Source organism: Rhipicephalus sanguineus, chromosome 3 (genome assembly GCF_013339695.2).
Source record: "Rhipicephalus sanguineus isolate Rsan-2018 chromosome 3, BIME_Rsan_1.4, whole genome shotgun sequence".
Lineage (NCBI taxonomy): Eukaryota > Metazoa > Arthropoda > Arachnida > Ixodida > Ixodidae > Rhipicephalus > Rhipicephalus sanguineus.
Window position 1 is genome coordinate 191,871,749 of NC_051178.1, and position 14,994 is coordinate 191,886,742.

Genomic DNA, 14,994 nt, shown 5'->3' on the forward strand with positions numbered 1-14,994 from the left:
AACAGTGATATCAAGCCACTGACATCACTGTTCCCATATGCTCCCACTGCTATCATTGTCCAGGAAATTCCTACACCATTTACTTGCCTCAGCACCAGCTCCAACAAGCTGGTTCATGTAGAGTTTAATGAAGTCCTTCAGTATTTCTGTTACCCCAAACTCTTGTAACCTGTGAAGAACAACTGCACTGCCAAAATCTGTGCAACCAGTCGTTATGTAATGGAATTAACGAATAGAATGGAAAGAATTATCAGCAAAAGGTGGCTCCAATGTAAGGTCTGCAGGCTCGCCACATTCCCACAATTTCATTTGTTGTTCTATGGCACCAAATACCTATGAAAGCACCTTCCACATGTGTATGAATGAAACATTTTGAGATCATGGAACAAGTTGATTATTGCTCCATTGATAGTTACATGCAATCGATTGTAAACAACTGAAATAACCTTTTTTTTTTATTGACTGCTGGAGTGGCCAAAGTATTATGAAAGGCATCTTAATGGAAGCATCTGCATTATTTTTATGATGTCTCATTTGCACTCAATACAGAAAAAGCATTTTTGCATTCTACTCCCACTAAACGAACACGCCACAATTGGGAATTGAAGTTGCTAGGTACTGATGAATGATAATTATCATTTTACTAATGCACCAAAAATCTTGGGCCCACTTTCTATAGGGTTAATATAAAAATGAAAAAAAAAAAATAGTACCTCTGGTCATTAGGCATCTGTACAAGTATCTAAATGTACATGCATCCATATTATTCCATACAGAATAAATTTTCTCTGCAATGACAATACTGTATTGGGCTTAAAGGTGACAAAGTTAAGTACATAACGAACAAACTAAAGAGAGGGCCCCCCTCCCCAGAAAAACAAGCTTTTCCCCAAAACGCTCATTCAATCGGTGTTGGGATCATCTTAATGTATTCTGTGCTAAACTGCCGTGGCTCCACCTATGGGCAATGAAAGTTACGAAGCCAGCTAAAATCAGCAAGGCCCTAGATGACAAAAACCAGCATTTGATGAGAAATAAGCACAAAGCACACATTTTCCCTCCATATGAATACAGCGATTACATGGCGATTACTTACAAAAGTTTTGCGAGCATGTAGTGGGTGCTGGTTGAAACTTCAGGCAGTGCACCACCACACATTTCACTGTCCAATCCCGCAATGTTGGTTCCAAATTCAGACTTTAAAAAATGACAAAATACCGATTATGCTCATTCACTTTTATTTATTGTTACTATACCAGCAAATACACGCTCCACATTGTAAACAGTAATTTCGGGAGCTCCAAAACGGCGCCACTTTATATTAGAGGCAGAGAAGGGGCCAAGAAATTTTTTTTTCTTCACACCAGCCACTTGATGCTAAAAAAAAATCTCCATTTTGAAAAAAAAAAGCACTTGTATAAAAATGCTAGCTAAAAAAATGCTCTATTGTTCCTTCTTCAATACGAATAAAAATATTTGGTATGAGGAAAAAAAAAGCAATTAGCACCCCATTACAATGTCAGAACATCTTCCATACATGAAAAGTCACTTGCTCTGCCTCACGGAAAGAAAAAAACAAACTGCATGAAAGTCAGGAGAGAGAGATAAAAAAAAACTCTCACAAAACAACTGCACTTGGTGTACACGTGCAAGAAAATCAGCCGAGAAATAGCGCTTCCACTTCCGGCAAAAACCTGAGATCATGACTGAGTCTTTTCTTTCGCATACTTTTCATGACCACCACAAACAAGATGGAATAATATACTATGGGTACTTGGCACAAATAGATGTTTGAAACAAAGGACGACACGAGGAATGGTGAGGGAAAAAAATAATATCTTGCAAACATAGTACACTTTTGCACACCACCCTTTCTTTGGCGTAACGCTGCAGCAGATGCATTAGAATGTGTGGATTGCCCACTTCTCAGCATAACACACGAGCCATCCCGCCAAACAATACAAGCCAACTACGCATACAAAACATTGTGCACGCTTTAACAGTGACAATTGCACATGAAGTGAAGAATCTGATCTTTTTTCAAGAAATGACTGCAGTGTGGATGAGTTGCATTGTTCCTGAAGTACTCTCGTGTTCTGCCTCCCGCATCTGCTCACTCACTTTCCGAGGCCAACCGACGCAGGCGTCCGTTGCCCAATGGCAATAGTTTTTTTTTTTCATAGCTATATGACACGCGAATGGACTAGCTGTCGATCACAGACCTTCTAAAAAATATTCTTTTGTACTGTGTAAAAAAAAAAACAGCTACGCAAAAATACCTGCGCATGAGGCAAACAGTATCACATTCTGCCGTGAACGATACACGAAAACTGTAATAACAGTTTACGCAAAAGCTTTTCTGGCACCACAGTAACAGAAAAAGTAGGCGCAAGCAGCGACTGAGTAGATGAGTGATGCCGCCCGCCATAATCACAGACGCAGGTGTACTGTGCGAGCCTCTAGAGAAGGAACACCGATCACGGACAGAGCAAAAAAAAAAAAAATGTTTGGATACACGCACGAAATGGGTAAACAGTTTCCCCGCATGCCGCTTTGACTTTGAAATCCCTTTGGTACGAGTCAGGAAACTCGTAACAAAAGAAGATAGGGTCCTTCAGGCTTTCAGCGCTTGAACAGCGTGTTTTACATTAAGTATACTGCCTGGACTAAATTCTCACAGACAAGCTGCACTTCACACGTACTAAGAAACAAAAGAAAAATAAATCAGTGATACTCTGTGTGCTGGATCTTTTAAAACCGACAATTTTCTACCCCAATAGGAAAAGTGCCTTCTTGAGCGATGTGTTTTGTGTGCTCTGGTTGTGCATGGTTGGTTACCTATGGCAGAGACATTTACAAACATTTGCAATTTGTGCACTCTAGTCAATTACCGGAAGAAGTAAGTTGTCAATATCATTCCAAGAATGGAACGGCCAGTTGCTCAGCAAGACGTCCGCGCCTTTATGTCCCAAATACGAGACTGCACCGCTTGTGTAATGGCACTTGAATATTTGCAAACGTACCGAATGGAGAGATGCAACTGAAATCTCAGGTCAACTGCAATGGATATCTGCGAGTGCCGAGATTTTTCACCTGCGGCACCCGCACACAAGTACAGTTACAAAATCGAGAAACCAGTCATGGACATACAGTGTGCGTAACATTTGTAAGAACAGTGTGTGTCACTTCAGCAGCAGCCGACTTGTTCAAAACCAATAGGGTTGCATATCATGAACAGCAAGGCTGAAGTTGAAATAAATAGTTGAGAGTGATGCTGCTGAAACATAACCACATCAAGGGACACACATTCCGCACACAAATATCCAGAGCCAACGTGGCCGAAAACACTTTAGGAGAAACAAGTGAGAGGTAAAAAAAAAAAAATTACTGGAAGCACTTCTTTTTAACGTCTTTTAAAAGTATATTGTATCGCCATGAATGACCCTTTGATCAATGCTTGTGCTACAGAAAGCTTCTTGTAACTTTTAACACTGCCTCGTTTCCATGTGTAGCGTATGACAAAGACTTCCAACATCAAGACTTTGGCTGCAGTGCAGTTCGGAACATCACCACATAAACTTCTTGAAGAAGCAATTCAATAACAATCGACTGTACGTGCTAACAGCAGCACATATCACTTGCCCTCCCGTTTTTTTAAAAGGGTGCGCAGATTTTTTTTTTTTTTTTGCTTACGATGTGAACAGTAGAAGACAACACAATTGTGCCTCGTCAGTCAGATCCCTTGAAAATGTTTCTATCGCCGATTTGTGTGCACGTGGCAATTGTAGGGTTAAAGCTTGTCCTTTGAAAAAAATAACTACTGTTTGTAAAGGTATTCTGTCCCCAGATCTCCTGCGAAAGATTACGTATTCCGTATAAGTATTTAGCATATTGGTCACTCAAATTTGTTCATTATCCAGTTGTGCATTGCTATTTCCCATACAAAGTAACGTTTAACTATCGAAGTGACCGAACTAAAGAGGCAGAATCATGCTATGTGCAACAGGCAAATAAACCTGTACAATCCCCTCCCCCCACAAGAAAGTGCTATACTTGGGTGGCTGAACCACAATTGCTTTGCAGGTACAAAAGTATGATGAGCAAGAGAAGAAGGCTTAACTTTCGACATAATGAAGAAAAGGAGCCTAGCCAAGCGCTGAACATTTTAAGGCAGCTCTAGTTGGCCAATAATGTAGCATTTTTGCATGATCTGCCCATGAGAAATGTCTTAGAGTGAGGCACACTGGTAAGATGAGATGCCCCAGGGGTGGAAACAAGTTTGACTGGTCTGTGCAAGCAAAAAAAAAATGACCTGCAGACACAGTCCGAGAATATTCAGATACGAAAAAAATGCCAGGTGGAAAGGCAGGTGAAATCTAAAAAGTACTGTCAACTGGGAGAAGAAGTAAAGTAGGCTGCAGTTGGCATACTTTTAAGATTTCGAATGAGGCATCTGTAACAGATCTGCGAGGCAAGAAGTGGTGGTGGTGGAAGAAGATGAGCTCATTAGCATCCCATCATCATCAGTAGGTAGAAGGGGAGGAGAGTGGTGGAGAAGGCAGGCTTTCAGGGGCACTGGGAGCGGGTGCTGCAGGGGGTGGGAGGAGTGCCGAAGAGGCAGTCACGCCAGGTTGCCCCAGAGCCTGGATGCTTGCTGGACTCGCCAGATTGGGGTTGACCATCAAGGAGATCCCGTTCACTACCTGCAAAGTTAGGCAACGCCGTCGATACATCTGCATCACAAGTGAGTATATTGACTCTTAACCACACGCACACTAGTGTCGCAATTCTAGCGACGAATATTTCTATTCAGCAACCAACAACTTTCCCAAGCAACATAACAGTGCACTTTCAAAGTTGCTTGGAAAGAGCTTTCTAAGACACATTCGTCTATGATGAAGCAACAGTGGTCTTTGCTCAAGGAGGGAATATGCCGAGATTAATTTCACCAAGAAAAGCAGGCTTTGCAGTGCTCATAAGCTGCGTGCTTATTAAATAGCTTGCAAAACCCATCAAGAAAAGGTCTTAGCACTGCAACTGCTGTAGTTTCAATAAATATGTACAAATGTTTTCAGCCCCATACAAATGCTATGCAGCCTTGCTATGTAAAGCAACTACAGGGATTCATGTGACAAAACCATGACATAATCATGAGGGACGCCACAGCGGGGGGTTTCCAAATTATATTTCACCACCTGGGGTTCTTGAATGTGCACCCAAATCTAAAGCACACAGGCCTCTAGCATTTTACCTACATTGAAATGCGGCCACCGCAGCCGGGTTTTGATACCGTAACCTTCGTGTTAGCAGTCGAGCACCATAACCACTTGACCACCATGGCGTCTGTTGACCCAACTCGGCCCTTTTTTTTTTTTCACTGTCCCTCCCGACTTCAAACTTCAAGGTGGCAACATACCTTTGGTATACTCCTCAAGGGAGAGGAGGGCTTCGGGTGGTGCGGTATAGCGCCGTTGCCTTGGCGCCAGCTCCCGAGGCCGCCGCGGGGTCTGTACCGATGAGTCGGTTCCAAGAAGCGGGCTTTGGGCGGTGGGGGTGGCAGTGCCCTCATTGGAAGTACTGGTGGCATGCTGGACGGAGGGGCTGGAAGGGCCCTTAGTCCCTGTACAGCAAGTGTCAACATCAAGCATCAATGACCGCACTTGTAGGGGATATCACCCAGTGTTGCTGAATTCAGAAGCTTTGCAGCTAAGATATCAGGTTTTGAGCCACCTTAAAGATATTCAATATTTATATTTCTGCCCAGAGTACATGTGCACTTGCTGGCATGTGTAAGTGAGTGTCTACAGGCTATGTGGGAAATGGCAGTGTGAACCCACATGAGGTAAGTGATTGTGTGTTCTCACTCCAGGCCAGGCAGCCCAAAGACACCATGGCAGACATCAATTCGATGTGCATAACATAGATTCGGCTTCTACCTGTCGTTCAGTCAGTCGATTTGACAAAGCCATTTTGCACCACATAGCACGAGCATATGAGTACAAGCACATACTCGGGCATGTAGTAGACATGAAGCCTGCAAGCCTCAAATTTCAGACGACATTATACGCTTATTTCGATTATAGAACATGTGGCAGCGCTGCAAAGCTATCTCAATTATTGGGCACGCCCCCCCAAAAAATCTATTTGATGACTGTATTGCAGGAACTTCAAAGACGAGCTTTTGTGAATGTCAGCCAGTAGAAAAATAAGATTACTGCAAAAGTGCAACATGAGAGCTAGTGTTAGTCATCACACGCTTTTTAGTCACAAAATACTCCTCAAGCTCCATAACCATTGAATATAAGGACATGAAGTCATGCAGCTTCGTTTATCAAGAACTGTGCTGTGAACCATGCAAAACAGTGGCTGCTACACTCACCACACAGTGCCACAAAAAAACATTGAAAACAACAGTTCCTTTAAAGAAACTGGCTCCAACAGCCCAGCTAGCAGATAGAGATGAACTTGCCCTAGGAAGACAGCTGCCAAAACATGAACCTAGTGCTTTGCCCAAGCAGTGTTGAATGGAAGTGACATTATTTGGACAGCAGAACCTGAAGGCAGATGACACCGATGGCCATCTCCAAAGCTCAGCTTGCATCCAACACATGTAGCATTCATGAATGAATTAATGAACAAACGAGATTAAATATAAGCAAGCTGCAATGCCATGTGCAGGGCTTTGACAATCAAAATTTTTGCCAGTGCATACATAAATAAATAAAAGTGAAATTAGCTATTTCGAATTGCCGGATTAATCGCACATTTCTACAGACCCCTTTCATGTACACACACACACAAAAAAAGTCAATTGATAAGTACTTTGCATAGAATGTTGATATTCCATTGATACAGGCAAATATCGACACAATGTAATGCTAATTTTATCGTCTGTTCATTAAGTCTACATGTGCACATATTTTACAAAGAAGTCAACTCAGTTGCACACTGTATACAAAATACTTGAACAGCTAAATTTTGCACACATGACACCTCCCTTTGAATATTGAAAACTAATATAACTGGCTGTAGAGACTGTATGGCATTTCGGTGCAGGTATGACAACACACACAAGAAGCTGTAGGGAAACAGCTACGAAAACTTGTGTCAAGTCAACTTCTGTTGAACAGATTCATAACGGCAACCAAAATTTTTCAGCGTCTTACAGAATATCACTAACAGAATCACTACATACATCCCATCACTTTTCTCCATGACTAGCCTGACCAGAAGCAATGTTTACTAGTGGAACACCAATCGCCTAGGTGCTCTGTGACAAAATGGACATCAGGACATCTGTTGAACCAACTCGTTATGACTACCAACAATTCTGACACCCTGTTGAATACTGCTAAAATTTTTGGACGTGATGAAAGTGCAGTGCTGCTAAAACAGAACGTGGTGAATGTGAACAAAGTCGCCATAGTTTATTGCCTTGCCTCTGTGCAATATAAAAACGAAGCTTTATTGTGGTGTTTTGACAGATTTGACATTAAAATGTGCGCAGGACGCCCTCCTGATATCACTCAGAAATACCATATTATCACACGACGACAGCCTCCGAGCAAGGTTCGCAAATAGTACAGAGAATGCTGAATGAAAGAAGGAGCAATTGCCAGAACTGGAAGACTGCCTGCACATGCGAGTTTTGGAATCAGCATAAGAATACATGTTCTGAATAACAGACTGTCTGAAGGCATTTCGCAAGTGGGAAATGATGTGCAGTTGGAAAACAAAGAGTTCATGTCTGCAGATGTTCAACCATTATGAAGAGTCAGACAGAAATTTGCACAGAGACAGTCAATACACTAGTACGCTGAAAGAATACAAAGACAAAAGTTATGATTATGCATGCACATGTCTTAGTAAAGAGGCAGGACAGACAACTCATGTGCAGCCAGAATGCACAATGCTTAAGTGCAGGGGGCACAAGTCCTAATCAACAGGAATAGACAACACAAACAACCACGAAGGCAGGCACAAACACAGGCTGCACTGTAAGAAAAGCGTGCCTACAAACCATACAAGTGACACACAAAACAGAGGAGTCGCAAAGCCACGCTGAACAAGAATTGTTTCCTCGGTATGGTCAACCACGGCGGACAAAAGACTTCAACAACCTCGAAAAGGGGGTTTTTGTTTCAACGTAATCGGGAGCTTATTAGGGACAGAGATGGGGTCAGCCACATGGGGATTTTGACGACTGCAGGCAACACCAGGTTTCACCATGACGAGACAGACGGGGAGCCACAGAGAGAGAGCCCTTTCGAACACGACTCACAGAAGCTGCCCAACGATGCTGCTGTAGAGGCAGAGGCCAGGAGAGAGGAGGGGGTGCCGCCGCTGTCATCTGGCTTGCGCATTGGTGTGCTCGGCATCATGGCGGCACCTACCTCAGAGCCAGTCTCCACGATGGCTGGGTCTTGGTACTCCTGGCCTTCATTGGATGCTGGATTACCACCACTACCGAGGCTCACCAGAGTGGTGGGATAGAGGTACGCCGGGTGTGCAGCGGCGGGATGGCTTGTAGCCTGTAAAGCACAGAGACACGCAACCACTACAGCCATGTTCCTGCAGTTTTAGCGCTATTAGCTGCCTTGCCATGCTATTCATTCACAGCACTTGAAAACAAGTTTTGTTTATAGTACTTTTTTTTTGCCTCGTCCTTTACTAGAACTCACCCTTGCACCACAAGAATCTTGTGTATGAGTGGTGTTCCTTTTATTTAGCAAATTTTGTTTTACATTTTGGCATGGCACAGTACTCCCATTCCTGTTCCTTGACATAAGTGTCATCCTTAATCAAGTTCCTGCTGCTTAGTAATGGTTTCGCTCCTAAGTACTGACCGGTCACTGGGCTTGGTCAGTACAGTTCATGAACATCTTCAATTTCAAGCACCTTTACTTATGCTTCAGCTTTCCGCAATTAAACCAGACGAAAGTCCCTTTGTGCAGAGCAGATTGCTTGAAGAATTGAAAAGCAGAAAAGTAAGTTTGGGTTTACTGGTTTTCATGTTGTAGTCCATTAGGAGGAAAAAAAGAATGACAGCTGGTAACCCAGCATTGATTTCAAAAAGAAACTAGAGCCCTCTATTTGCCAAAGGTCAACTGATGGCTGCTTTACAAATGTGAAAGAAGTTTATTAGCAAAGCAGAATCAAGCAGAGAGAGAGAGAGCAAAGAAGACAGTCCAGACCTGCACAGTGTGCCTGGTGGTCCCAAGGATCAAACGAAAGTGGGCAAGAACGTAGCACCACGGAAGGCAGGACGAGAGATGAAGAAAGCGGCACCAGGAAATAGCAGTATTGAGGAAAGGAAAGGAGAAAAGAATGAGAGATGGAAAGGGGGAGGAGGGGGGGAAAGAGCGCCCTCCACCCTGGCTCAGAAAGTTCGGTCTCTCAGCAGGCAGGGCTGCCGTGGTCCCGAGTGCATCACACCATCCAGCTCCAGGGGAGACGAGGATGGAGGCACCACGCCGGGAGAAGGAGGCGTCCCACCACCGCTGCCCTACGAGCCGCCAACACCCCGCACTCAGATGACTGGGCTGCAAACCTGACCATTAAGGCTAACCTCACAAGAAAACGCCCCTCAGAAATGGACGTGTTGTCCAAGATTTCTCTTAAAGATATAAATTTCGAGGACATGTCGGCCAAAATTTTCTTAAGAGACCTGCAGGAAGGATTGCTTAAAGTTTAGAGAGAGATAGCAAGACTTTATTGAGAAAATGTAAAAAAAATAAATGAAGTGCAGTTGGAGCCCAGAGTCCAGAGCCCCAAGTCCGGAGCCCCAGTGGCTTGAGCGGCTCGCTGGGCTTGGTACAGGAGAGCGAGCTGGCTGTCCTGTTCTTCATCTGCAAGCTGTGCCTTCCACTGCCTTAAAGAGTGTTGATGTATAGATCTGTGTGCGTTGGCTTGTGGTGGTCTTCTCGCATATGTGAGTGGAGACAGTGTTTTGAGGAAATTTTTTTGGCAAAAGGGCGCTACGAACACACACCACAAACACACAAAAAAATGCTCTATCAACTTCGTTACTATTTGCCATGCTATCTGCTATCAGACGGTAGTGGGGGACTCTGAATAAGCTTACCTGAATCTAAGCACACGGGCGTTTTTGCATTTTTGCTTTAATTTTTTGTTTATGATACCCTCAGGGTCAACAGACATTAGACATTTTGCCCCATTGTCCAAGAACAGCCAAGTGCTACCAGCCACGGCCAAGAACAAAACCCGCATCCTCGAGCTTAGCAACCCAACACCTTAAAGGGATACTGAACAAAACTTTTGCCATCAGGATTTTCAGCCAAACTGAAGGCTTGGTTGCTAAAATTGGCACAATGTTGTTTTCAAGCAAAAACTGGCGGAATAATGGATTTTTGCAAATTTAATGCATTTTTCACAAACTGCTGCATCCAGCGGCCGTGCCATGAACTAGAATGGGCGATGCTCAATTTGGAAACTGGTGTGCCAGCCATGCTCCCTGCATAATTCCTTACCAAATTACATTGCCAGCTATTCCCGCGTCTGAGGCACTGAGGCTCCGGCAGGCAATAATAGGCCTGTTGATTCGCCTGCTTCACGTTAACTAGTTCACGAGGCTGACCTTGACATTCGTTTCAGTGGTGCAGCAATGGCGTCCTCTCAACGACACCGTCCATTTCAAAAGGCACAGGAAAGGTGCAGTGCTGGTTCACGAGTTTCCTGCACCCTCTATGCCGGTGGTACAAGCAGTGCAGCACATGAAGCATTCAGGCATAGCAGGCACGGCACGTCTACTATTTCTACACAACGTGGCATGCGTGTCACGTTGCGTAGAAATAGACCTCAAACTGTCCATGTGTGCGGTTTGCCACCTCTCAAAGCTACCGTAAAAACCGGAATATAGGTCGAATTTTTTTCAAAAAAAAAACACGATGAAAAGTCGACCCTCGTCTTATATACCGGTCATTGGCAGAAAAAATGTGGAAGTCTCGCAACAATGGGCAGCTGAAGTCGGAAGCCTCCATTGCCATCGTGAGCATCAGCAGCGGCGGGCTGGCGGCACCGTTGGGCAACGCCATTTTGCTTTTTCTTATGTCAAGTGTGGCTGCTTCGGTTATCTGCTGTTTTTATTTTTCTGTTTCCTTCGGAAATGAGTGGTAGCTGACGGCAGTTTACGATAGGCTTTAAGAAAAAAGTTATAGAGTATGCCGAAGCGCACGGCAACCTGGCGGCACAACGGGAATTCGGTGCATCAGAGAAAAGCGTCCGATACTGGAGGAGCCAAAAGCAGCGCATCACATCCTGCAGCAACCAAAGAAAAACTTCGTTTCGTGGACGGACTGCAGTGCACTCCGAACTGGAAACACTACTTGCCCAGTTCGTCCGGGAGCTGCGTGCAAGGTCGCTACCCGTGACAGCGGAGTGCATCCGCGTGAAAGCTCTCAAGATAGCGCGCGACTCTGGGCTCACGAGGGCGCAATTCAAGGGCTCGCCATCGTGGGTGCGGCGATTTATAAAGCAGAAGGGCTTTGCGCTGTGGCGGTGTACTTCCGTGTGCCAAAAACTGCCTGAAGATTTCGATCACAAGCTGGTCGTGTATCAGCGCTTCGTCATACAGCTTCGTCAACAGCCTTGCTACATGATGGGACACATGGGCAACACTGACGAAACTCCGATCTGGTTTGATGTGCCCTCGAACACGACTGTGACCGCTAAAGGATCAAAGCAAGTGAAGCTCTTGACAACGGGCAACGAGCATTCGCGATTTACAATGATGCTCGCGTGCACAGCCGATGGAAAGAAGCTGCCCCCTTATATCATTTTCAAGAGAAAAGGGCTACCGAAAGAAGACTTTCCTTGGGATGTGATCGTGAGAGTGAACGAAAAAGGGTTCATGAATGAGTCCCTCATGCTCGAATGGATCCGGCTCGTGTGGAATCAGCGACCCGGTGCGCTTTTTCAGCGACTGAGCATGTTGGTCCTCGACTCATTTCGAGGCCACCTCACGGCCGATGTAAAGGGAGCCCTGTCCAATGGCAAGACGGATCTTGTCGTGATCCCTGGGGGACTACCATCAATCCTCCAGCCACTGGACGTAGTGCTCAAGATCGCGTGCACGAGCTCTACAATGAGTGGATGCTGGGCGACAATCCCAAGACCCCCGCTGGCCGCCTACGACGACCACCTCTCGCGACCGTTTGTGGCTGGGTGTCGTCAGCATGGAAATCTCTCCTGGAAGAGATGGTGCGCAAGTCTTTTCGCAAATGGTGCATCAGCAACGCATTGGATGGAACAGAGGACGATGCACTCTGGGACGTTACTAGTGACAAGCACGCGTCGTCCGACTCAAGTTCGGACGAGTCTGAGTGACAGCACTTTGTGGCCTTCTGGTGTTTAACTACATATCAGTGTCCAAATAAAAAGAAATGTCACCACAGTGCAGCTGGTTGTGTCGCGTATTTATCAAGGTAAGGGTGCGCCGCGATACTTTGCGATTTTTTTTAATTTCTTTTTTGGAGATTCAAAGTTTGGGGAGTCGACCTATATTCCGGTTTTTACGGTATGTACATGGAGCGCACATATAGAAAAACAAAGGTAATGCCTGCACTGTGTCGGTGCGTCATTCATTTCTGGTGTCGAGCTGTGCCTGCACCACTGAACTCAAGCTGCAAAATTTCTGAACTTCTCGTGCACCACCATGAATTGCTTAAAATTGGTGCAGGCAAACTGAACGGACCTAATGCTCCCTGGTGGTGGTGGCAGTCAGAAGCACCTCTGTATGCTGGATAATCAAACAACACAAACATCTGCAGTTTGCAATTTTGGGGTCAGGTGTAGGGCTTTTACGATGAGCAGTTACTGTCTTGTATGCCCAGCTCAATGTCCACTGAGGTCACAGAATATACAGTGAAAGCTCGTTCATTCGAACTCTGTTAATTCAAACTGACGTCCTCGTGCCGGCACCGCCCTGTGTACAGTAAAAGCTCGTTAATTCGGATTTCTAGGGACCGGAAAAAATGTCCGAATTAACCGAATGTCCGAATTATCGAATGGTCGAAATAAACAATAAATGCACGAGTTTTTTCAACATACCTTTACTTAACAAAGTAATCGCGGATGCTTGTGTTTTCGAGCAGAAATTCGCGCGGACACAATTTTTCTGAGCCCTTCAAGGTGCTCAGCAGCTCGCATGATGTCTGCATACCGCAAAAGTTTCACCCGTCATCCACGCTTTTCGGTTGGCACGGTAATCCACGGGAAGATTGTTGTTCTTAAAGCAGCGTGGCTTTTGAACCTTTCCGATAACGAGAAGCGGCAAGCGCTCTGTTCCCGTCACGTTGGGGGATAAAAGTACGGTTACTCGTTCCTTGCTTCTTGCCGCCGATTGAAGGATCCCCTTTCATCACTCTTCATCACTTCTTGGGAGAGCCCGTTATTCAGAGCACGCAAAATTTCTACTTTGGTGGTGAAGTCCTTGGCCTCGTACTTGGGCCGCTTCGCCGGCGTTGCCATCGGCGGAGAGTGCGGTCGCACGAGAAGTCGGCACAAAAGCACCAGCAACGATCAAGCTAAAGGAGCCGTACTGAAACTTTCCTCGATAAATCGGCGATCAACGATGCAGCACACCAACGGGAACAAAGCAACAAAACCCACACGCGAAAAAAAGGCGTTCAACCAGTCTCAATCCAAGCCAAGTCGATAATTGATGTCCATGGCGATGCTGCGTTTGAGCTTCACTTCTGTTCCGAATTGTTCTTTTTTCGTTTTCGAGCCTCGCCAGCGGCCCGAAAGTCGCCGAATTATCCGATTTGCGGTCAAATCTGTCCGAAATAACGAGCGCCCAGTCTCATAGAGTGATGCGTATATTTACAGGGACCAGATGACGTGTCCGAATTAACGAGAGTCGAATTAACGAGCTTTTACTGTATTTCTAATGGGGAAAACTCCCGATAATTCGAACGCGCCGGTATCCACAAAGGTTCGTTCGAACTGGGAGCCCCTGGTTTTCTACGCTTCACACAGAAGTAGGCCCCCAGTGATCACAATGTGTTGTAAAACCAAACCAAACCAAATTTACTAGCGATGCAAAATGACAATACAGCAGCATTTCGCAGCAGATGAGAATTTGGACACTGCGCTTGAGCAAGCTGTAAACGATGCTCATGGAGTTGCGACAGAAGAAACGCAAGCAAATGCAAATTACTGATTACTTTTAATTTTGATTGCATTAACTCTGCCATGAAAATAAATGTGTTTTGGAGCATAAACAGCATCATATATTTTGACATTTAAGGTTCACTGCTCACATGAATGCATGTCGGTGCTTGTTTCTGGCGTATCACTGACTGATCAATTAATTATGTTCGCTGTTAGAGCTCCATGAACTTAACTTACGAAATCACTTGCAACAAACGTGTAGTAGCAACTGATTCGCAATAAAGAGTCCAGAGGTGGCTTCTTTGGGTTCTGCCAGCACAGTGTGTCGCGATGTCCATTCATTCTAGTGCCCGCCCGCTAATTTGAACTCTGCTTAATTCGAACAATTTTATAGTCCCTTTCGAGTTCGAATTAACGAGCTTTTACTCTACAAAAAAGTATGCCGGTACTTGAATAAATAAATAAATAAGATGGTTTACAAAAAACAGGTTCAAAGAAGCGATGCAGAGGACTGTTCAAAGAAGGAATAACAAATCCTCAATCACTCACAGGTGGGGCCCACCTCCACTGTCCACCATTAGGAGCATTCCACTGAAATCAAGCATTGCACAACAGTCAGCAGCAACAATGGTTAAACAAGTTGACGTGCTTCACATTCAAAACAGGTCACAACAGTGTTTCTAATGTAAATAAATAGCCACATATGCAGGAGAAAACGTCAATCAACTTGGGCCCGCAAAGTTACCGAACAAATGTCACACCCCTGACACATGGGCAAAAGTGAAATACTTTGCAGTAAACCTTTTAGTCGCTCTGAAGGACCATTTGCAGAAAGAAGCTGCTACGATGACAGATGGCTCC

The 14,994-nt window shown here is 44.9% G+C and overlaps 1 protein-coding gene across 9 annotated transcripts in view; it reads right to left on the reverse strand.

Moving 5' to 3' along the window:
- Positions 1 to 14,994, reverse strand: part of LOC119387935 (protein boule-like) — a 232,121-nt gene that overhangs the window by 197,041 nt on the left and 20,086 nt on the right. Inside the window, exons 9-12 of one of the 9 annotated variants that reach the window (XR_007415483.1) lie at positions 14,683 to 14,724; positions 8,394 to 8,531; positions 5,417 to 5,620; positions 4,431 to 4,703 (exon numbers count right to left, since the gene is read on the reverse strand). Coding sequence is in view for 5 of the 9 variants with exons in the window: in XM_037655515.1 (XP_037511443.1) it covers positions 4,567 to 4,703; positions 5,417 to 5,620; positions 8,282 to 8,531; positions 14,683 to 14,724 (633 nt within the window). In the remaining 4 variants the exon portion in view is untranslated. Of the gene's footprint in view, positions 1 to 1,219; positions 4,704 to 5,416; positions 5,621 to 8,281; positions 8,532 to 14,682; positions 14,725 to 14,994 lie in introns of those variants that run through there. The other 8 variants (XR_007415482.1, XR_007415481.1, XR_007415480.1 and 5 more) reach the window with 8 other exon arrangements.